General features: G+C 47.7%; 1 protein-coding gene across 3 annotated transcripts in view; it reads right to left on the bottom strand.

Annotated features, from left to right (window-relative positions):
* The window catches only part of PLXNC1 (plexin C1), a 141,605-nt gene that overhangs the window by 17,570 nt on the left and 99,974 nt on the right, over positions 1-24,061 (bottom strand). For all 3 annotated transcript variants that reach the window (XM_014841241.3, XM_044744568.2, XM_070507058.1), the window contains 3 exons: positions 19,664-19,810; positions 7,203-7,380; positions 4,918-5,021 (listed from right to left, as the gene is read on the bottom strand). In XM_014841241.3, the coding sequence (XP_014696727.1) occupies positions 4,918-5,021; positions 7,203-7,380; positions 19,664-19,810 (429 nt within the window). The remainder of the gene's footprint in view (positions 1-4,917; positions 5,022-7,202; positions 7,381-19,663; positions 19,811-24,061) is intronic.

The following is a 24,061-nucleotide window of genomic DNA, read 5'->3' as shown; positions in this document are numbered from 1 at the left end:
GCAGCAAACTCCCCCTGAGGACAGTCGGGAAAACCCTGAGCTGTATTCCCAGGGTGTGTGTGAAATTGGGCACCTAAGCGCTCCTGTGCTTCTGTTGGGCTGGAGCTATTAGCTCTTGGATGTCTGAAAGAGGCCTCCCTTTTGATGAAGGTAACTGTCGTCGTCTTCAAGGAATACTGGCCTTAAAGGATGTTAAGCAGGATTAGAAATAAGGAAGCATTTTGATAAACTCACAGACATGGGATGCATCATAAGATTTTAAACGAAGTTACTCTTTTGAATTTGACATCAGAGAAGGTAACTACCAGGCTTTCTCATAAATCGGCCCCAGCTCTCTCGCCAGGCCGCTTCAGAGGCAAGGAGCGTGGGCTGCAAGCCCAGTTCTGAGCAAGCTTATCCCTCTGGCCCGGAGAAGAGCCACAGTCTCTAGTGAATTCCTTTTTCATCTGCTTCCAGCCTTGGGGCATCAGTGAGAAGAGTATGTGACCTTGGCCAAGCTTCTTAGCCTTCCTGTGCCTCAGAATGGGAATAGGGACAGCATCTACTTCATTGGGCTGTAAAGCGGACTAAAGGAGTTGCTCTTTGTCAAAGCCCCCAGAACAGTGCCCAGTGTACAAGGAGTACTCCAGTTGTTTGTTAAATAAGTGTCTAAAGTCGTTCACGCTGTAAGAGACCTTTAGAGATAGACCAACCCCTTTGTCTTGGGTCACAGATGACACACCTGATTGGAAGGACCACTGCTTACCCAGCAGACTCTTTGGAACATTCCTATGAGCTTTTAATGCTATTTGAATAACAACCTTGGTGTCAGCAGTGACCATTTCGGCATTAGCCTGCACCGGCACAAGGAACACTGTTCAACGACAAGTGGTTAAACATCTTTTCTGCCCCTCGAAACCTTGCAGCTCAGAAGGAGAGGTGTGATCGGTAGAGAGCTTCTCCTGCCAGACACAACACCTGCCCTGCACACTCGACGCCACTCCACAGCGGAGTGTGGGCATGATAACACGGTCCAGCGAGAAGTCACGTGAAGGGGCGCAGGTGAGGGGAACAAAGCCTGGACCCGGGGAAACTGGCCCCCAGTCCCTGTACACACACGACTGGCCTCGTCAGCTCCACAACACAGCGCAGGCCCCTGCACAGGAAACGCACACACAGCCATGGCCAGTTAATGAAGCACTCGGGGAGGATTTAACTCTAGGGGAGCAAGATGCCTCTGGCTTAATGTTTGTAAAGAGGTCGGCTTTACCCCACGTCTGCACAGGACAGAATGAGACTGGAGCAGAAAGGCACCTGCCTCTGCGTTCCTCTGATGCAAACTGAGTAAGGAAAGCCCCTTCCTTGCAGGGCAGTTGTAAACATGAACTGTGCTTATGCGTGTGAACAGTGCCGGGCACCCGCTGCCACTGTCACCATCGTGGAAAGCAATCTTGCCGATGCCCTGGGTTGGCAAGGATGCCATCCTGTAGGTGACAGGACATTACTGGCCATTTGGGGCTCTGGAGGCTGCATCTGATCCACGAGATGCTACATCTTTGCTGTGCCTTCAGATCCCCTTTATAGGGACCTGTTCAAATAAACCAACAGTAAATCATTCTGAGGCCACCAGCCACGCTCTGTTCGCCTCAAGGACAGAACAAGGCGAGAAGAAACAGGCTCACACTCCAGCAGCGGGGACTGTGTTTAGATAGTAGGAGGAACTGGTCGTCACTAACGATTAACTTTAAAACCTAACTAATTTGGGCTAATTGGAGGGAGGTGAGTCTGAATCACTTAAAACTCTGAGTTAGACCCTATTTTTAAATGAAATATAGTTTTTTGCTTTCAAGCACTTACAGTGACTCAAACTAGGGCGCTTTAGTAAATGAATAAGAGTGATAATTAGCATCTTGTCTCTTTGGAGGGAAATGCAAGTGCTGGAGCAGAAAATTTTTCTTTAACAAAATGGGTAAAAGCAAGCTTCAGCTCAGCCCCATCAAATTATTCCAAATTTTGAATCTGCAGGGGCGCTACTAAACCGGGCATAGATTTAGGAGGCAGAGGGTGGTGGTGAATACTTTTTTCGTAGTGGTCTTTGAAAATCAGGGCATTTGAGATGGTCTGGGCACAAGGGAGCATGGGGCCGACGACCTCTCCAGTTCCCTTCACGCTCTCTGCGTTTCCTTGCCTTATGGCTTAGCTTTTTAAACATAAGGAGAATCCTCTAAGCCCCTGTGTCCTAGTCTTGTCATTTATTACCACCATGTGGCAACACTAGGGTATGAGACCAATAAATCACTTGGACGGGAAGTGACTACAGGCCGGATTAATTTCATTATCATCCTTAAGCAGATAGGTGTCCAGCACGGCCCAAATCTCAGTGAAGACCGACGTTCTGTCTCTCCTGACAGCCTTCCTCTTGCCTGGCAGACAGCTGGAGTGGCTTGTCCTACCTTTCCCTATCAATGGCAGTGAGTGACCACACCCCTTCCTTTGGGGCCCACCCATGCCCCACGGGTGCCAGGAGATGCTGAGAAGCCGGACCAGCGTGGCCCTGCTCCCCACACAGCTGAGCAAGGCAAGCACATCAGTCAAGGGCACCAAAGGAGGGCATCTGTGGCTGTGTTCCTTCCAAACTTGCAGTCACATGTTGGCTGCCCCAACACAGGCAGAGAAGGAGACGGCCGCAGGCTGCAACCCTGAACTTCAAACTGATGCCATAGCAAGTCCGTCTCAGCACTTCCACCCGGCAGGGCAGCAGCCCCAACTCTACCCTCCTCTTACTCATTAAATTCTCCCAGGAGCAGCGCTTCAAGTGCGGGCCCCCCCATAGGAATACATACGTTCAGAAAGTTCCCTGGAGATTTTTACCAACTCCAAAAGCTAAGACCCACAGCTCTTGGCAACATGATTCCAAGGTTGGAAAGTCCGAGCTGCAGGAGGGTGAGCGCAGCAGCAATTTGCTAATGCACAGCTCTGTCTGCTGGGCGCCCTCCAGCAAAGGCTGCAGGGGCAGCCGTCGGCCACGTGTCACCCAAAGCAGCTATTTCCAAACTGGCTCTGAGATCCACTCAGCCGAAGAGCCCAAGGATGAGGTGTCCTCTGTTCCTACCGTTGTCCAGAAAGCTCTGCTCAAGGAACAGTCTCAGCTTCTTTCTGGGTGAGGGGACCCCCGCAGGGTCCAAAGGCCTTTCTGGTGCAGACATGCCTCCTGGGACCTTACAGTCATGAAAGACAGGAGGTTCCTCCTCTCCAAGTGGCCTGGAAGCAGCTCCTCCTGTCTTCTCCATCTCTGGAAACGTACTCGCATCTGTGCCTCCGCCCAGCCGTCCCCGAGTGCCATTCTGACCCCTCCCTCGCTCCAGGATCTCTCTCATCTGCATGGCCTGTGGCGTCCACCTTCTGTGCATCTCTGAGTCCATCTCCCCATCTCCATTTCCAGAGCCACTGTGTCATTTCTGATCACCATCATTCCTCACCTGAAATTCTTCTAATGCCAGCTTCTTAATGGATCTCCCTATTTCCGGGTTTGCACCTCTTATATCCATGCTCCATGCACAGCCACAGTCATTTTCCGAGACACAGATCTCCTCTATTAGGATCCTCCAATGGCTTCCCAACATTCTTGGGAGGAAAGAACTCCTGAAGAAGCTAACTGGGCCTGCATGATCCACACCTCCCCGTCTCGCCTCCCCCCGCAACTACTCAGGCCTTCTTCTATGAGAGGCTGTGTGAATACTGCTTAAGCCACAGACCCTACAGTCCAACAACCTGGGTCCAAATCTTGCCTCTGCCACTGAATAGCTATCGGTAAACCTCCCTGACCTAAGGGTGCCCATCTATGACGCGGGTTAATACTATTACCTACTCATAGGATAGGATGAGCCGAAACAAGGGAAATGTGGAGGCAGCACCTGCCACAGAGTAAGGGCTATTAGCGCCTCATTATGATAACAGCTCAGAGTCAACCTTGGCTGTTATTGGCTCTCACTGCGCCCCTGCCCCTTGAGAAGTTTCAGCCAGTCTAAGTCTTCTGTGGAAGGACACGCATGCTCTCCCTTCCCTGCTGGGTGGGCTGGCACTCCACTCCTGGTTAAGCTCTCCTCCTTCAAGTCTCAGCTAGTCACAGCTTCCTCCAGGAAGCCTTCTCAGATGCTCTGAGCCACAGCACGATAACTTCGCCTCACTGCTTGCTTCCTTGCCCCCTCTCCACTCCTTCCCTAGGGCTGGGACCTGGTCTTTGTTCCTCTTGCTCACATGCATCCTCAGCTCTTAGCACACACTGGATATTCAACAAATATCTGGATAATGTTGCTGAATGACTCCCAATGTCCCAGTGTGTCCAGGAACCCCTCTTCCCCCTCTCTCTGGTTCCTGCAGGCTTCTGGGCACTCAGATCTCTGACAGGTGATGTGTGCCCCTCACCCACCTCGACACTCACCCAGCAGGTCAGGGGCCAAAGGAGGCATCGGTGAATATTGCAAAGGCAGAATGTAGAACTTCTTTAGGAAAAAAGGACCATACCCCAAAGGTTACATGGTCAAGGCCCCGGACCCACCAGGCTTTGTTCTCAGCAAGCTTAAATGGTAACTGTCCTATGGCTTTGCCGAGGAACATGAAAGCCAGAGAACCTCATAAAGGTGAAGTTTCTGACTGAAACTGCAGGATGGAGAGCGACTGGACCACGTGAAAATCGAAGCCCCCGGAGAGGGGGCTCCGGGGGAGCCGGTGGACCACAAGAGGCAGGAAGTCACGGGCCCTTCCAAACGAGCAACTAAGGAAAACTTCCTCCCCAGGAACAGGCAGTCTGCTAACTAGTCCAGAAAATGGGTGGGAGTCCTGTAACTTTTCAAGAATTTACCTGGTACTGGAGATTATCCAACCCGGTCAGGACTGGGGATGAGAAAGGAGACGTTAGGGGCTAAGCCGTGTTCTTACCTCGTAGTGGCCGATGGTATTTAGCTTGGTTATTCCATCTTCAAGAATCACAGAGGAACCGTCAATATCCAGAAGTTCTTTTTGTCGTGTGCCCAATTGAAGCTCTGGAAAAAAAGAGCATTTCGTTCTCTTTTAAAATTACAGTGAGAATTCTTAAATGCTACCCTATTACTTTTGCAAATATTATTTATAAATAGATAAAACTTAAAGTGCTAAATATTTGTTTGAAGGTTCAGAGATCCATCAGCCAGACCAGCAGCCTGGGTTTTGCTTGGTGTTTTTGTGTTTGGGGCCCTGATTTTAAGGCCACTTTTCCCTGAAGCTTTTACTCTGAGGCTAAGCCTGGAAGTGAAGCCAGATGAAGACAAAATAACGCATCCTCAGAAGACTCCAAAGGCAATCGTGTGCTCACACACGTGCGTTTGTGTGTTCACATGCAGCTGTGAACTAGGTTCTGTAGGTCTCTGCAGGGGTGGGGGCTGATATCCTAACACCAAGGGTTCAAACGCCTTCACAGAGGATGCCAACTTGTGCCTAGGCTCAGAACATAGCCCAGAGATGTGTGTTTTCTTTTTTTTTTGTGAACCTGCACAATGTTTTACTTATTTTAATGTCAATTCAGCACCAACATTTTAAAATCGAAAGATTGCACATAAAAATTTGGACTTCTGATTTCTCTTTTAAGAAACCAGACCATCTGGGAACACTGACCACACAGGCCTGCATGGCAACCATCAGCTGAAGCTCAGCGGCAGAGACCCCTTGGATAGGCATGTCTTTCCCCAGTTAAGTCGGGCCCCCCACTTCCACTGTCCTAGGCAGACTGACACCCCTCTTCATGGTACTTCCTGCCCCTTCGAGCATCTGAGTCTGTGAGCCTCTGCTATGTAGCTGCCTCTGGTATGGGATTTCAATACAATTTCCGGCTGGTCTAAGGCTTTGCCTTAGTTTTCTGAGGCCAGCCTTGGAAGGAGCTTGGAAGGTCAGCAGACATGCAGAAGCCTGGCACGGCTGATACGCTGTGTCCCTATTTACCCTCAGACTACAACATGAAGCTTCTAGTCGGCTTGTCCTGCTCCCTGCCTTCCTATACCTGATGCACACAAACCCAGAAACGGTGTGAGGACACTACTACCAATTTGGCAGTGGCAGGACTGAGACCTCTGGGCTGTTTTCCCTGTGGTCAGGCTCCATGCACCCATCTGCTGTGCAGTCAGAGCACTCCTTTGCAAGAGGCAGGCTCAGGGCAAGGCAGTGGATGGTCCCAGGTCACGTGATAGTTTCCTGGCGGGGGCTGCCCCTTTAACCCTGCCGCTAACCAAATGAGCTAAAATGGTCTTCAAGTGCCCAACAGTCCATCCGACAGAAGGAAACAGAGTGGGGGGAGAGGTGCCTTAGCACCTTGCTTTCTTTAAAGCCAGGTCATGTAGTTGCTACCCATTTGCATGGTTTCACTCAAATCCGCCAGACACTGCCCCCAGGCTCCTCTCAATGGCCTTTTAGCAGAAGGTTCGACTTGCAGGCCGGGCGGGATGATTTTAATTGCCTGCTTAGTTGAGGCTACAACTGCACATGGAGGGGAGATGAACCTTGTTACTCTGGCTGTCACCACTGCGATGTGACTCTTCTCTCCTGCCCCATTATCTGCTATCAAATCCCACGATGGTCTCCTGGGAGGGCTGCGTGGAGCTCAACTTTAAAATGTTGATGAACACTGGAGTGAAGTGGGGCCCTGTGAGCTCGCTCACGCATATGCTCTCCTCTGCAGTCTACCAATAGAGCCCAAAAATGAATTCACAGCAGATGCTGCCTCATGGAGGGGGAGGCTGGAGAACATACTTAATGCAGGAGGCGATTAGCAAAGACGAAGATGACCTTTCCGGCATGCTGGAGTTAACACCCAGAGTCTGAGCCACCCACTAATGACACACTCGGTATCACAACAAACAAATCAAATGCCAACGTGAAACGCAACACATACAGAGGGCACGGGGCTTACACCTTTTCATACGTCTCGATGCAAGGTGAATCCCATTCAGTCTCAGGGTTAGCAATCTCATGAATCTGATTTACAAACATAATATTTAAAAAAACAGTATCTCTGAAAGATTATGCTTCCGAGGAGGAATCATGATGCACTTGGGAGAGCAATGCAGTCTCTCGGCCCCTGGCCGTATAAGCTTCCCCAAACAGAAGCTTGCTACTGGGGGCAGGGAGGGAGGAGGGGGAGGGAGGAGGGACGCTCATCAGGGGATTGGGACAAAATAGCTCCCACATCTCCTTACCAAGACCAATTTCGTTCAGCTGAAGTCCATAAGGAGAGCCGTTTTTGCTTAGGAATGCTTGGAAAATCTTTTCTTTGGCTTGGCCTATGGTATCACAATCAAGAACATTGACTGAAATATTCCGACAGACATCTGCACTCTCATTTTCTGGGATTTTTTCAAAGACGACGTTTAATGCCTGCAAGAATACAAACAGATTTCCAAGTCTATTAGCTAATTGCAGTCTGAAAGGCGTTCACAAAAGACACAAACCTGGCGAGTCCTCCTAATACCTCTGAGAGCACATTAGCAAACACCCTACCGCATAGTACTACTTTAATCTTTTTTCCATAATCCATTCTTTTCAGGGATAATGGAAAGGAAAACAGAAAGTTAAAAGTCTCATTATAGAGCAAGCATTGAATAAATATATCTGAGAGTAAAAAATAGATATACAGACAAATATTCTAAAAATGGTATTTTCTAATTTCATCCTCAGAAAAAACAGTGGAAAGGTTCCACAGTAGATGAAGGCAGACTGGTGATTATCTTTTTTATTAACAGGACCACAGAGTCCCAGAAGTGAAGTTCCAGGTGACAGGAAAGGTTATGAGGTCCCCGTATTGATCACGCCAGAGGTCACTTTTTAATATGCAGCATTAATTACGGGAACGTTTATCTCCCCCTCCACTTTAGCATCTTCAGTCAGACAGTTTCCCGAGCCCTCATTAAAACCCTGAGACCCCCGCCCTGTACTGTTATTCCTGCACTAATTACCTACTTTTCAGGGCCATTACTTAACGTTTTGTCAGTTAACATTCTCCCAGTGCAGCAAAACCTCAGAATCAGACTTTGGGGAAGTAAGCCCTCTGTGGATGTGTGAAAACACAGAGCTAGGGAACATTTCAAAACGAATTTAAAAGCAATTTCAGGTTTACTTTGTCTAAGAATAAACAGATCTAAAACGACCGAGTTTACCTATATGGATCCTGGGGGGAACCGATTCAGGGAAGCGCTGAGAGGATTTTGTAATCCGCAAAGCATACAGTGTGGATTCCAAGGCACCTTGGTGATCAGGGAGGAAGGGGGGCCTGGGTGTGGTGTGAAATGCACAACTATTTAAGGCTTTTGAGCCTGGCTGTAATTAGGGAACGTAAAATGATTAACTAATGGAAATGTGCAAAAAAAAAAAACACATAGAATGTGGAGAATGGGGAATCCTCCAGGTTAACTCAAATTTAAAATGGGCCTGATAAGAGTGTCTGCCTTCTAGCATCATCATGGAGGTTAAATGAGATAATGTATGTCCAAGGGTTGGCACAGGGCCAGGCTGCTAGGAGAGGCTCCATGATGATGATGATGACGATGATAATAGTAACAATAATAGTGGTGAGTTATTATTTCTTATAACTTATCACAATTATTATTAGTAGTATGTCTTCAGGTGGAAACAGAGACTCAGAGGCATTGAGCAGCCAGGACTCCGACTCCACGCTCAGCATCTCTGTCACAGTAAGGAGCACGCCGCCAGCAAGCAGAACAGGGCACAGCATCACTCTCGGCTCAGACTGCTGGGTTCAGTACAAGCCCACCACCAACCAGCTGGGCAACCTCTCCACCCACCACCAACCAGCTGGGTAACCTCTCTGTATCTCAGTTTTCTCACTTGCAAAGTGGGAATAACACCAGTACTTGCCTCCCAGGTTCCCGTGTGATGAGCTGAACTAACCACGAAGCACTGAGAACAGTGTCTGGCTCACGAGCGAGCGCTTGGTCGATACGACTTTCAAACCACTGGCACGGCAAAGGGGCTTCTGAAATTCCGTAGGGGGCAGGGGGGCAGCGTTCTCAGTGCCATGTCTTCCTTTTCCTGCCTTTCAATCTTGCCCCTACCATCTTGTTTACAATTATGCAACAGTGCAGTGTGGTCCAGGCCTAGTCAAATGATTAAAACTGAATCTGTGGAGTCAAAACTCTGAGGTTAAGCGGTGATCCTAGTCTGACCTGCGTCTCCTTCCTGGAACAGAGAGTCGCTCCCTTGCACACTCGTGTTCTGGGTCAGCCACCCACGAGGAAGGGATGCCGAATGCCTCTGCTCACACACCCTGACATCCTGGACGGCAGAGAAGGCACAGAGGGGCCAAATAACTTGCTTCAGGGACACAGCTCAGAAGTGGCAGAGCCAGGAGTTGGTGCCATGAACCACTCAGCTACGGGGTCCCTCCTCCTACCGCCCTGGCCTCCCTCAGGCCTCCTGGTCTCACCTACAGCCCAGGAAACCTCCAGTCTTAGCTCAGGCTCTCAGCGAAGACCTAAGCTAGACTCCCAGCACAAATGGGGCTCTGGAGAGGTAAACGCTAGTCCCGCCCCCTCCGATCTGCGTAGACCTGCCCTTGCCTCCCCATATTTCCCGACGAGGAGGTCTTCTCTCGGTGGGAGTCTTGGCGGTGAAGCTATTTCACAGGCTTCCAAAGAGAAGGACAACGGAAAGCACCTTTTAATCAGAGCTCCCGCCATTCCGGCTGGTTTAACAGTTTTACAGGTATTTGTGAAATAACATTCTGTTACTACCTAAAGGGCACTATTGTCTTTAAACAAAAACACCTCTTTATAAGCAATAAATGTTCTTAAAAACATAACCACAAGGGGAAAAAAAAAACTTAACTGAATGTAAAATAATGTAAATCTGCCAGTGCCTCCACAGCTAAATGGGTGGAGAAAAAAGCAAAATGGCATTTTATAGAGTCCACAGGGAATTCTGAGAGTAAATTCAGACAAAAAGTTGATTTGTGTTCATTTTTTACGCTGCTAACGCCTAGTGCTCCCGCAGCAGTTTCCTAGAGTGTAAGTGTGGTCCTGGCTCCCCGGTCGCCCTGCCCCTGACCCCACCCCCAGGCTCAGACAGTGCGCACTGGGCATCTCTCCCCAGTGGGAAGATCCCCCGGGAAAGTGCCATCTGTCCTGGTCAAAACCCGCTTAACCAGTCTGCTAACCTGTGCCTGCTCAGTGTTAGGGGCTGGAGTGTAAGAGAGACCTGAAGACGCAGTCCTTGTTCTCAGATAATTCACAGAGCATTTGCTAAAAGGAAACGCCCCCTGAGAAACAATATCCAGCCACCAGGCGCAACTGTCACCCTCAGGAAGTATTCACAGAGGACCCAGTGGGGAGGACAGGCGGGCTGAGGGCCCTGAGCACTAGGCTGTGGGAGCATGGGCAAGTCATCTAACTTCTCTGAGCCTTAAAATCCTCATGGTTCCCATCTCAAAGGAGTGACAGGATCACTGAATAATGACATGTAATAATAGCAAATTAAGGAGTGCTTCCTGTGTGCCAAGCTCTGTGGTAAACGATTTGTGCGTATTAGTACACACAAATTAATCTCAGAAACAACCCTACCTCATATGTTCTATTATTATTCCCATTTTACAGATGAGAAACTGAGGCACAGAGAGGTTACGTGAATTGCACAAGATCAACCAGCAAGAAAACAGAAGCAGGCACTCTACTCCATGTTCTTAAATACTTAGTGATCCTGCCTTTCAAAACACGCAGATGTTTTGTGAACTAAGTAAGGTCCAAATCTGTGTGATGGCGATTAATTTTCAATACCCACAAATAGCTAAAGTGCTCTAAACTGTACACTGGTCTCTTCCCCCAAAATCTACCCCTCTGTTCGTGTTAAGAGGAACTGCTCCGGCTCTTCCTATTTCCTTGGCATGAAAGTGTCAGCAAAGCTGGGACAACAGAAATCGTTGGTTGTCTAATCAACAGCCATCATTCCTCTTATTTTGCTAACAGATGCCAGGTAACCCAGGCCAGATATATCCAGCCCAGGGTAGGAAACAGAACTGGTGGCAACTCCCTTCTCCAGCACCAGAGACTAGCCATGTAATGAGAAGTAAAGGGAAAGGATTTCTAACCTAACAAAAGAGGAGAGCAGTGCTTGGAGCTGTGGCAGCTATTTTGTGACTAGGAGGGAGGGCCGAAAGCAGCATGGAGATGGTGACCCAGAGCATACCACTGCTGAGTGGATAGACCAGCCTTGGGGCTACTTACCAGCAGACCATCTGCTCTAGGATGCAATTCCATGCCCTTACCGTTTCAGGCTCCACTAGTCAGACTGTCTCTTACTTACAGCTGGATGAACCTAACCTGACAGAGCTCTCTGATGATGCTGTGGTAGGTAAATTTATTCACCGACACCCATCTGCTTAGCATCTATTGTGTGCGGGGCATTGCAGATGATAGAGAGTAGAATCTGGCACTGATTTTGCCTGGGAAGTATCTGAAGACTGGTAGAACAACTGCGGGACACACAACAGACTCTAATGCCAGGTAGAAAGTAGCGGGTATAGATGGAGAGCCTTAGAGATTCAGAAAGAGATTACCTCTAGGAGTAAGGTTTTCAAAGGGAGAGAAATCAGGGAAGGCTGCACGCAGGAAGGGGCATTTGAACTGGATCTGGAAAGGGGCTGCATGTGCAGCAGTATGTGAGGGGGCCTCTGAACCATGGAGGCACTTGGTTTCAATTTTAAGTAGACTGGTGAGCAGCAAGCTTTAACCTTTTACTCAGGCTTCTAGGTCAGGAAGTCTAGATAAAGAATCCCACTTCCTTTGGGTAGAATGGAGATTAGAGGACTTGAAGAACCACGCTTGCCCTTCCAAAACCACCACCTGCCATCTGAGAGAGAAGCCCTGTGCTATTTACAAAAACAAACGCTGAAGACGAGCATACTGCGTCAGGTGTCTAATAACAATAGCCAGCGTTTACTGAACACTCACTGGGAATTGTCTTAAATGCTTTGCTAATTCATTGAATCTTCACAAGTGCTCTAGAAAGTGGGCACTAGTATTAGCCTCATTTAACAGATGAAGAAACTGAGACACAGACAGGTTCAGACAGGTGTCCAAGATCACAGAGCTGGTGAGGGTCGTAACTAGGATGGGTCTTCACTCTTTACTGCAAAGCCAAAGGACAATGGAGGTGATAAACTTCTAAACAGCATTCCTGGTGTGCCTGAGGGTCTCAATAAACGCTATCAGAGCACACAGCGTGGACACATACAGCCCACGAGGGGCGGATCCATTTCCTTCCCCTGGCTTGGCATGGCGTCCCATGGACCCACTCAATCTGGAGCACTCTGTGGCTCAGGTGCCACCCACGGGCATTTCCATGGAGCTCACATTCACCCAGAACAAAGATGACCTCTGCTGGCCTCTGCTGCAGCTGGGTATGGCCATGTGATTAAGGGCTGGCCAATGAGATTCAGCAAATGTGTTACGTGTCAACCTCCGGGAAACTTCCTTGAAAGACAGCTGGTGACCATCTGTCCCCTTTTCTATAGCCCTGCGTATGTCCTGCTGGCTGGAACGTGGAAGGAGGCTGGGGGGGTAGCAACCACAGACTATGAGGTGACCTGAGGACAAGAGAGAAGGAGTTCAGGTCTGCGGGGACTTCCCAGCGCTGGACCGCCCACCCCGGAACTCCACGTGGGAGAGAAATAAACTTCTCCGTTGCTCAAGCCACATCACCTTGGGTCTCTGTTTCTTGCAGTGGACTCACATCCTAATGGATTTGGGAACATGCCTGCTACCAAGAAGGGTTAAGAGAAGGCAAAGCTGTTTGGGAAACGCATGGCCCAGAACCGAGAGAAAGGACGAGACTGGGCAGCCCCGGTCCTTTAGCAGCCTGTCACAACCCAGCCCCTGTAGGCAGGTGGTGGCTCAGGTTGATCAGTGTGTCCCCCTGTTCACCTTTGTCCAGTGGGATGCTGTCCGCCATCGGCCATAACCAGTTGTGGGTAATGATTTTAATAGTAACACAAGCACAGAAGCATTTAAGACGTACTTTTAATGACAATGGATTCAGCTAATCAACTCTCCGCATCGCCCATCATCAATAAATAGCCAACCAAAAAGAATCGTGAGGGGACAGTTTCTGCTGAGTAGACCTTACAGTTGACAAGGAAAACAGCTTAGAGAAGAAAATCTATGATAAATAAATAATGAACGGCTCCTCTAGCCAGGTCTGACGGCTAGACGTCTTACATATATTATTATTATTATTATTTTTTTAAAGGTTATTTTTTTTTTCCTTTTTCTCCCCAAAGCCCCCCGGTACATTGTTGTGTATTCTTCGTTGTGGGTCCTTCTAGTTGTGGCATATGGGACGCCGCCTCAGCGTGGCTTGATGAGCAGTGCCATGTTCATGCCCAGGATTCGAACCAACGAAACACTGGGCTGCCTGCAGCGGAGCACACGAACTTAACCACTCAGCCACGGGGCCAGCCCCTTACATATATTATTTTTTGACCTCATACCAAACATACAAGGTCAGGGTTTATGATCACCTGTTTAGAAATGAAGAAACAGGTTTGGAGAGGTTGAGTAACTTGCCCAAGGTCACACAGCCAGTTAACAAAATGGCTGAGCCCAGATTTACACCCGAGACTGTCAGACTCCAAACCCTACCCCTTCTGCCTTAAGCCCCACAGCACCTGGAGAAATAGCCACATTCCTGTTTCACTAGTGGCTTTATCCATCATCGCTACACACAACTTGGAAGTTTCAGAAAAAAATAAGGCTGTAAGGGGCTGGGAGGATTAGTCAAAAGCAGTGGAAGAGGCATTTTCCCACACTTTGGGGGCAAAAGGATGATCCAGCACCTCACTAACTCCTCCACCAGATTCCTGGCGGACAAGAGCAGGGACGTTGCTGCATCCTTTCTGTATGACCTTCTACTACCTAGGAAGTAAATTTAAAAGAATCTGTTACAAACCAGCAACTTTACCATAAGAGACCTTAGGTCAATAATTGCTTTCATTAAATAAAACCTAGAAAATATATTTCTAATTTCACTTCAGAGCCAAACGAAGGTCAAGAGAAAAGTCTGGTTCTTATACCAAACTGAATTAAAGAGAGAAAGAGAGAGGAGAAAAGCACTTCCAGAAGTTTGGTGGAAGCAGCTTGAGCCTGGAGTTAAATACAAGTGTTGGAGGAGCTTCTGATCTGAGGTTTTTCTCAAGCTGGATTCAGCAGCCCTGGGACGTCCTACCAGACCGGCTCCCCCCACGCCCCGATGCTGCCCTTGCCTGCCCCACCTCCCCTGTCTACCCTTCTTTTCCTTTCCCCAAAGACCAAGAGCCCAAAGCTTCCTGGATCAAGGTATTCCCGCCCCCCACCCGCCTCCACCCCCGCCGCCACCAATAGAATAATGAGAATAGTGAAGGCCTTTTCCATTTGGAAGAAAAAAAATGAACTTAGTCCAGAGAATTTCCTCCAACTTAAGCTTCTCTCACAAAATTTTCTAGCATTTGCTAACATTTGTTCATGCTAGAATCAAGTGAGACTCTGTCTGATTTAGCCCCAAATGACTGATTTCAGTATTTTAGGTTGAATATGAGTATTTTATAGTTTTTTTGGTTTTTGGCAAAGCACCCCGTGAGTTTCAGATTTATGCGGAGTGGTGAGGCATTTCCATCGCTGTGGCCCCAGAAGGAGAGGAAAGAGGCCAAAGCTTTTGGGGTTAGTGGGAGGACAGATTCTAGGTCTTTTTCTTGATTATGTCAAGCTCTAGATTAAGGGCTGGCAACCTTTCTGTAAAGGGCCAGATAGTAAATATTTAAGACTTTGTGGCCTGCATGGTCTCTGTTACAATTCCTCAACTCTGCAGTTGAAGCAGGAAAACAGTCACAGACAACAGCAAATGAAGGGGCATGGCTGTGTGCCAATAAAACTTTATTCATCACGAGAGGCAGCAGGGCCACATTTGGCTCACAGGCTGTTGTTTGCTGACCCCTCCTCTGGATAACAGTAACTTCAAAGGGAATGCTGACTTTCACAATGCCAGAAAAGACAAATCAATATAGGCCTTGTCTCTCCACCATGATGTGCTAGAAAAGGTCCCATTCCCTGAGAGGTACAAGTAGAAATAAGGGTTCTTAACAATGAAATTATAGAGTCACGTTTGAGCCATAAAGAAGAAAATTAAATACTTTTGTATTTAGATAACTAAATTATCTTCTAATCCCAAGATTATGAGTGACAGAAGAAAGGGTATGAAGAGGAAAGTCATTTAAAGCCCTCAGTGAACGTTAATTTTTCATTTTCCACTGCTTGCCATCAACTAGGGAATGACTTACCTAAAATGATTATAAAAAATGGTTTCACTTCTTTGATGGGGAAGCTCAGAACAGTAGCTATGAAGTTAGAAATGGTTTCGGTATGACTGCAAGTCATGATGGAAATGATTTGCACTATGGTAGAGAGAAAAAGGGAAAAAAAGCTCAAGAATTGTTAATTAACTTCACTGTTTCTCCACAAATGCTAGGAGTATTAAAAACAAGATTGCTGAAGTGCAAACATCAGGATTTAATGAACAATGGGAAGTAATTGAAGTAACAGAGAATGACTTAATCGGGATGGTGGGTTGTTTAATTACGGGGATAATGGATCTTCTGAAAGGACAAGCTAAATGGAACAGAAGGAGCTGGGGAGAGATGGGGAGAGCCACCGCGCTAAAGGAAGCATGTGGACCAGAAACTCTTGCTAGAGAGAGCGAGGGCTCTGTTACATATGAAGTACTTCAGTAAACATGATTGTCCCCCAAATGGTAACTGCTGGGGGGAAAAAGACAGACTGGTGTGGGCTGGCATATACCCTCAATAAATCATAGTGGAGGCATTAAGATTTCCGCAGATGTGAATCTGTGCTTTTTCAAGAATTTCTAATAACCTTAAAGACTTTCTCATAGATATGAGAATGAGGACAATAAGATGTTTGTCGGAACCCTGTTTCCCAGGGTGCCAAGACACTATCTCTCAGATACAGCAGATTGGCGGGCTCATTTCCTGGGTTTGAGAGTTCAAAAAACCATTTCTCGTTTAACTTTGATTACAAGTCAACCTTCTCTTGCTAATTCAGCATACTTGCTACGAGTTATTGGGTTTTCTCATTTCCTCCCAAAGTGAAGCAACTGTCCTTTCTCCCATGTGGTACCCTCTCCCGGATCTGAACTCCTCCATCCTTCACTCGCTCCTCTGATGTTTCAGGCGATCTGCTCTCAAATGGTTCTCTCCACCCAGCGCACGCCGAGGGAGGGCCTGAGGTTCTCCAGCAACAAAACTGAACGTGTCAAAAATTTGGCAAAAGATGGAAAAAACACAGAGCAACAGGGCTTACTCCTCTTCTAACTGTCAAGTCTGAATCCCTGGATATCAGAGGAAGACCAGAGTCCTGCGTGTGTACAAACCCTCCTGTGACGCCAGGCTTGCGAGGAAGATAATGTCAGAGCAGACCGCCTCATTCAACAGAAGCCTGCAGTGCCTTCAGCGAGAAGGATGGCTTCTCGGGATACTGGAGTAAGTGTGACTCTATGGGGCTTTGCTTAAATGTGAGGAAAGGCAGAGGAATTTTCCTCCCAGGATGCAGCAAACAAAGAATTACTTTTCAGAGCCCATTTGTAAGTATAATGATTTCATGTGTAAGAAATTGGCAGAACGTCTTTATGTTCTAGAAAACACCCCACACCTCAGCGAGCACACATCCTAATCTTAGAGGTGTGAAACCTAACTTTTAGGTTGTTAGATGAGGTGCTGTGTTTTCTGAGCATTTCACCAAACAGGAGTTTGGGGACTCTTTTTAAATGTGTCCCTGCCGTGGCACCCGGCTGTCATTTCAAGTTGCTCATGTGGCTGCTGTTGATTTTTTTTCCTTGGGCTTTTCTTTCCTTGAAAGAATTTACACACACATACACACACAATCGAGTTTGTTCAACATGCCCTGGTTTTCAATTACATAAACCACCTCAGACAAATGGAGAAAGTCAAACCACAGGGTGCCCAGGCCTGGGAGGTGGAGTAAAGTGAGAAAGTCTGGAGGAGGGAGAAGAGAGGAAGGGAGAAAACTTAAAACGTAAGGCTGGGGGAACTTGCCTGAAAAGAAATAAAAAACCTTAAATTTTTTATATTGACCTTCTGCGAACACTTGGTCACACGGCACAGATCAGATCCTGTGCCTTCTCTGGGGCTTCTAGTACAATCATCCACCATGAAAGAGTTGTTGGGGCAGGTCTAATACAAGCTTTAAAAATCATTTTTAAAGGCAAGGCCCTCAGAAACAAGTGGCCCACCCCTTTTCCAGTCTCTTTCTACCAGTGAATCCGTATTTGAAAAGGAAGATTTATGTGGATTGCTAGAATCATAATTTTCCTTTAGCCTTTTCCCCAGGGACTGCAAAGGAAAAAAAAGAATCCAAGAGTTGACATGAATTTCTTCAACATCAAGAAACATTTTGATGATGAGTTGAGTGTTAACAAATCAGAAACACATGGTCTTAATTGACTGTGAAATAAATAATGTTTCAAAATGAAAGGGAGAAAAAGTGCTCAGATGTAAAGCATTAAAAAGGATGCAAACCTCAAAAGTTGCTGCAGGCATCTAACTTCTTCCCCGCCCCCAATCCCGGCCTCTCCTTTTCTCTCCTTCCTGTCTGGGTTCCATGTTTTCGCGAAACTGAAATACTGCTGGATTCCCCCGACCTACATTCACTTGCAATATTTCTCTTTGGAAACCTGTGGGGCTTCTAGCATGTTTCAAAGTAAAAGCATGCACATCTTCAGGGTTAGGACCAAGGTCCTGGGTTTGAAGACAAAGCCTCGAGCAGTGAAAGGAGAGTCAGTAGGCGCTGATGCCAAGTTTGTCTTTTGTCCACCGAGATTCCAGTGCTGTACTCCATGCTGGACACACCTTAGAATTACCCGGCACATTTAAAACAAATCTAACCGTTCCTGGGCTCCATCCCCAGAGATTCTGATTTAATCAGCCCCTAGGGAAGGCTTGGGCATTGGTCTCCCTGGATCTCCATTTCTAACAAGCACCCCAGGAGATATGAATTCAATTTAATAATGCTTTACATGGCACTCATGTGCCAGGCAATGTTCTAAGTGCTTTAGAGAATATCGGCTCTTTTAATCCTCACAACACCCCCATGAGACAGACAGCCACCATGTTCACCTTCTCTACTTTATGGATGAGGAGACTGAGGCACAGAGACGCTTCCAAACTTGCCCAAACTCATACAGCTAGCCAGTGGCAGAGGAAGGATTCAAACCTGCCTGGCTCCAGAGTCAGCGCTCTTAACCACTACACCCATAGTTCTCCAGCTGTGGGCCTGGAGCAGCAGCATCTGCAGGGAGATCTTTAGCAATGCAAATTCTTGGGCCATACCCGGGACCTACTGAAGTAGAAACTCTGGGGTGCTGCCTTGCAATTGGTGTTTCATGCGTTCTCTAGGTGATTCTAATGCATGCTTAAGTGTGAGAACCACAGTGCCCCACTGCCTCTCGCATGCAGATGGGTACACAGACAGAAATCAGAACTGCTGACTTTCTGCTCAGCCTCCCACCTCGTGGATGGCAGTTGAGCACGGTGCCATCTTCAGTGGAGGTGGAGCTATCTCTGGCAGCGACAGAGAACTCAAAACAGCTGATCTGTGGACTTTTTCCCAGCAGAGGACATCACCAGAACACGGTCTACGGCAACATGGTGCCTTCTCCAATTAGGGAATGAATTCTTCCAGGATGACACTGCAGTACTTGCCATCCAGAGCAAAGCCACAGGAGACTCAGCTCCTTACCGAGCCATACCAAAACCCCACTGGAATTTTTTCCTCCTTCTCCACTAACAAGATTGAGAAGAAGACTAGAGTCTCCATAAAGCTGAAGATCAAACTGAAACACAGTGTCTCTTTTCCAAGTCTCTATTAACAGAAAGCATAGAAATTCCTCCCAAATTACTGAATGTGCAAGAAATTGGTTTCTCCTCCTTTAGGAGGGGAAGGGAGTAGGTGGGTGGGGTGGGGATGGGAGAAAAGGAAGTTCTTAAATGGGTGAAACCCTCCAGCAGCCAGGCAATCATCTTCCTGTAGTGATTTACAGCGTTCCTCTAAAAATATCTATGACATCACAGAACATTAAGTGCACGACACCAAACATTTGTAACTAATCCATGAAAATAAAGTAAGGGCGTCATGTTGCATGGCGAACACAGTGGAATTTGTCTTGTGTTATCGTTCTAAAATAAGACGGCCTCAATTTGGTTGAAATATATCTTCACACATTGTCTTCCAGAGCAGAGCCGTTTGAGAAATTCTGATTGCAATTCTAAGTGCTGAATAGGGGGTACTTTGCATTTCCTTTGACGACGCCGAAAGCTATAAGCCATCCTGATATTAAAATCTTTGGAAATTGATGAGTACCCCAGGCATCATTACAATACTTTCTCCCCCAATCCAAGTAATTAAAATCTATTATGTGAACACGTGTTAATATTTTATCAACTACTGTTTTTAATTAACTAACCGTCTGAAACCTCCCGAGGTAGGAATGATATTGTTTCATTTTAAGCCATTCCCCCCACCCCACCCTCTAACTCCCAGCCAGACTTATTTCCGCGCCTAGATGGAAACCTTCATCACGAACGTACCACAGTACTGAACTCCGGAACCTGCCACAGAAGCCAGTCTTCGTTAAGCGTGTACAGGGCTTTGCAAGTGATTACATCGACGGGACCCTTGTTTATTTTCTGGTTCAAAGTCGTCACCAGCAAATAAAACGGCTCTCCAACAGTCTCCTTGGAAGAGACACAAAAGTGACAGTTAGCTTTCGGCAGAATCCACCGTCCTTCCCAAAGCTCTAAAGTTTCAGTTTACGGCAGTACAACAGGAGACAGGAGGCAGTGTTTTCTAACAATCAACATGAAACTCCCAAGAAAATACATATTGCTCCACTTAAGACTGGGAGCAAAACTCAGGAAACTGCCTCCTCTCCCCAGCACACACACACCCCCTCCCGGCACTGACAGTCGACAGCAACATGAAGACACGCAGTAGCTGACCACCCTCCTATGGCTAAGCTTCTGCATGGTGGACTCATGCTCACCACTTGGCTAATGCCTGTGAACAGGGAGTAGACAAGGTTAACGGAGGTTTAACCTTTGTTGACACTGCTGTTTAACTGCCTTTTGTTTTTAGCAAACTGACAATGAAGGGCATTTAAAAAAATGCACAACGATTAGCCTCAGTACCCGGAATAAATGTAAGAACATTCTACACATTTGCCAGGAGGATGCCTTTTGGTTTTAACAGCTTTTCACAAAGGAAGTGGCCTTCAGTTACATAATTGGCAGCCTTCTCTCCCGCCTGTGTGCTGGCCGGTGTGGTCCCGTGTGGTTTCCAGACACAGCCTGCACCCCACCTGGTACCTTCACTGCTGTGGGGGCCACAGAGGGACTCCACCTCCTTTCCCGGGGCCACAGCCAATCCCATTGCTCTAAGGCTTTTCCAAACGTTCAACCCATCCTGATGGCTTCTTTCTCCAAACTTCTGCCACGTGCGTGCTCTTTTTCCTGAACTAGGAGCTACCACCGCTGCTGTGATTGAAATGCCTCAAATTTGTAGCCACTGTGCACTCGGAGGGACTCTGAGCAGCCCACATGGGAGGCTTGTGTTTCTGCTTCTCCTGCCGCCTCCAAGGCACGTAGCCCTGGGTCGACTATAGTGTATTTGCTAAATAATAAACCTACGATCAACAGACATTAAACTGCATATGTGGGGGAGGAAGAGCAGGCTAGAACCAGGAAGTCAAACTGCCTTCGTGATGACAGAAAGCCAAACACGTGACTAGGGCTTGAAGCACCAGTTCGCGAAGTCAAGCTTTACAGCCAGCGCACGTGGCTTTGAAAGGAGGATTCCACTGGATCCCTCACCTGCTTTCCGCGCACAGGTAACCTGAGACTTCTTTTAGATCTCTTGAAATCCCAACCCCTACCCTGTCCCATCCTTTATTCTTAACGCAAGAACATGTGCCCTCTCCAAGCCCAGGGACTCCTCCTGGCCCCCTCTGCCACTTTACCACTTCTCTCTGCCCTGCTGGCATATCCTTGAGCCTCTTCCTTAGTGTAAGACAGAGGAGGAATGTTCAAAAATTTCCCAGGTGGGGAGAGCACCGGGACTAGTACATGCTATTTAAATTCATATGAGAAACTTCCTTTATTTAGTGGTTCACCGCCACGCTGCTCTCTTCTCTTCCCCCCGCCCCTTTGGGTAATGTCCTGACCGCAAACCTAGAACCTCTACTTCTCTCTTTTCCTCCAGCATACACCAGAGCCGGGGCGACCGCCCTTGTGAGGGGGGTGGACGTGCCCACAGAGGTTGGGGTCGGGGGATAAGGGGGATCCCCTGGGCTGCATGGAGGGGCAGCTATAGACTCAACAGCCCTGTAGTCAGGAACTCTCCAGAATTCTCCAGAGTGCAGCTAGACCGAGATAAGTAACATCTTGTCTTCCACTGTTACCCACACCCGTGGTCCTAACCCTGGATAACCATCACCAGAATCCCTTGGGGCTTTTGTCAAAAATTCAGATGCCTGGGCCCCACGTTAGATCTATAGACCTGGGATCTCTGCAGATGAGGCCTGGGACTCTGTAGTGTCAACACCTTCCCAAGGGATTCTGATGTGTGGCCAGCTTAGGACACCATAGGGACATGAGGTTTCTTTGTCACTATTGAACGCAAGTTCTAAGTTAGTCATACCTGCTGGGGGCTTCGGCATTTGATCAGACCAGGGCACACACAGCTCCCCAGGGAGCCAGCCTGTGACAGAGCCCACCCAACCCAACCGCCCTGCCCTTCCCCTTCTGTGATGGCAACTAAATTTGGCCCCTTCACCATCCTTTCCTTCATGAGACCAGACTCTGACCCTGGTCTTACGAGCCTGTGATCTCGTGCCATCCCTAAATCTTCCCCTAAGTCCATAAGAAGGTATCTGCCTCACTGGGGAAACAGTAAGTGGGGTGGTTAAGAACCTTCAAACCATGGCGCTGTCACGTGCTAGCTGTGGCATCTGGGGAAAGTCACATCTATTCGGTGTGCCCCAATTCGTCCATATGCAAATGATCATAAAGGTACTTCCCTCATGGGATTAAATGAGAAAAGGTAAATAAACCTCTTAGCATGATGTCTGGCACATTCAGTAAATGGCAGTTGTTGTTGTCGTTGTTATGCTGAGGACTTTACCCACAGACGCTGGAGGCTCACAGGGAGAAGTTACCTGGAGGTCACAGGGCCCAGTCAAATGTTTATGGGGTAAGGCAGGAAGACTAGGATGGTCAGCATCCACACCCCCTTGGGCACCTGGTGAGGGAAGTCGGGCCCTCTGCACCAGCGGGAATCATTCCACTGAAAACAAAAGTATCACCATCTGGCTCAATGCCACTTCCTCTTGGTGAGCATGCCGTCCCCGACCAGTCCAAGCGCTCAGGATACTCTTGAATCAGCACTGCAAAATCTTGACCCAGAATCCTCTCTGCTCAAGGGGGCCATCTGGGCTTGGAGATCAGACTTTCTGAATGCCACACCCCCTTAATGCCCAAGAGCAGCGAGAGCAAGGTGCCAACCAGCCCTTGAGGGCTCAGAGTAAGAATCACAGGATCCCAGTAGAAAGAGCAGGAAAGGAATTTAAAACCAATGACCACGCCCCTCATTGGGTGGGTAGAAAATGGATGCCCAGATGGAGAGTGCCATGCCCAGAGAGAGACAGTTAGCTGGGGGTGAGAGGAATTTAGAGCCTGAACCTGCTGCTTCTAACCAAGACTCCTAGTCCAGTGCTCCTTCTATTACCGCAGGGTCCTCAAATGTAGGGCACATGGAATTACCTGGAGGAGCTTGGGAAACATGGACTATCAGGCTCCACCTCCCGAGCTTCTGATCCAGTGCGCTGTGGTGGAACAGGCGCCTGCCCTTTAAGACTAAGACCGGGGAACTGGGAGAAGGTCTTGCTGCCTCCGTTTAGAAGCAGTTGTGGCTGAAGCTAGGATGGTGGGAAGCAAAAAATAGTCGCCCCAGAAATAACCATTCAACACCTCTCCAAAGTGTATAATGATTTATACCAAGTAAACAGAAAAGAAGGCAGATTTCATTAATCTTAATAAATGGGTATTGCCTTGAGAGAGGAAGAGGTTGGTTAAAAAAAAAAATGTTGTGCATCTTCTTGTAAGATTGCACTAAACATGAAACTAAGCACAGTCTATTGAAAGTGCTGCTTTTGGATCTAAACTTAAGTAGCACTGTTAAAACCTGTGGCATAGCAGTGTGTCTTATTCAAAGTTTAATTAGATTCGGAACTAGCTGGAAATACACAATTACGCAGTTTTGCTGGAATCTGGATGGCTGGTGAAATTAAAGAAGAATAAGACCTTCCATACCAGGGGCCTCAGAGGGCTGAATGAAGGCTGGGTCTAACAGAGAACTCTTCTTTTCCCATTAATATTTCATAATAATAATGGCCAGCATTTATGGAGTGTTTACCGAGTGCTGAGCAATTACATACATTTTCTCATCTGTGCTTCAAAACAGCTCTAAAATAGTCTTCTTCCACTTCTACAGGTTATAAAACCAAGACTCGGACAGTCAAGAAACCTGCTCGGGGCCTCTAGTAAATAACGAAGCCTAGATTTGGACCAAGCAGCAGGCTCCAGGGCCCACTCTCTTAACCAGTGGAATCCGTGCAAAGTTTGCATTTGAAAAGACTTTAAGATTCAATTAGATTACAACCATATTCGTACAGTAACTCCAGCAGAGTGAACTCAAGGGGCGGCCGGCTCCTCGGGGACCTGCTGTAACGTGGAATGACTGGCTGGAATTGAGTAGCTTACAGCACACCGGCAGGTAGATGGGTATTATTTCCTAGATGGCTCAGAAGCTCCCAAAACAGCGTGTTGTCTTCAGTATTAAAATATTCCCTTCCCTCAGGACATTTTCTTAAATGCGCTGACTGGGCTCTGTTTGTTAATGAATGATGTAAAGGTGGGTGCAAAAGTCAATGG

Source organism: Equus asinus, chromosome 4 (assembly GCF_041296235.1).
Source record: "Equus asinus isolate D_3611 breed Donkey chromosome 4, EquAss-T2T_v2, whole genome shotgun sequence".
NCBI classification, from domain to species: Eukaryota; Metazoa; Chordata; class Mammalia; order Perissodactyla; family Equidae; genus Equus; species Equus asinus.
The sequence above is the reverse complement of the archived record's forward strand: the minus strand, read 5'-3'. Positions and strand labels throughout refer to the sequence as shown.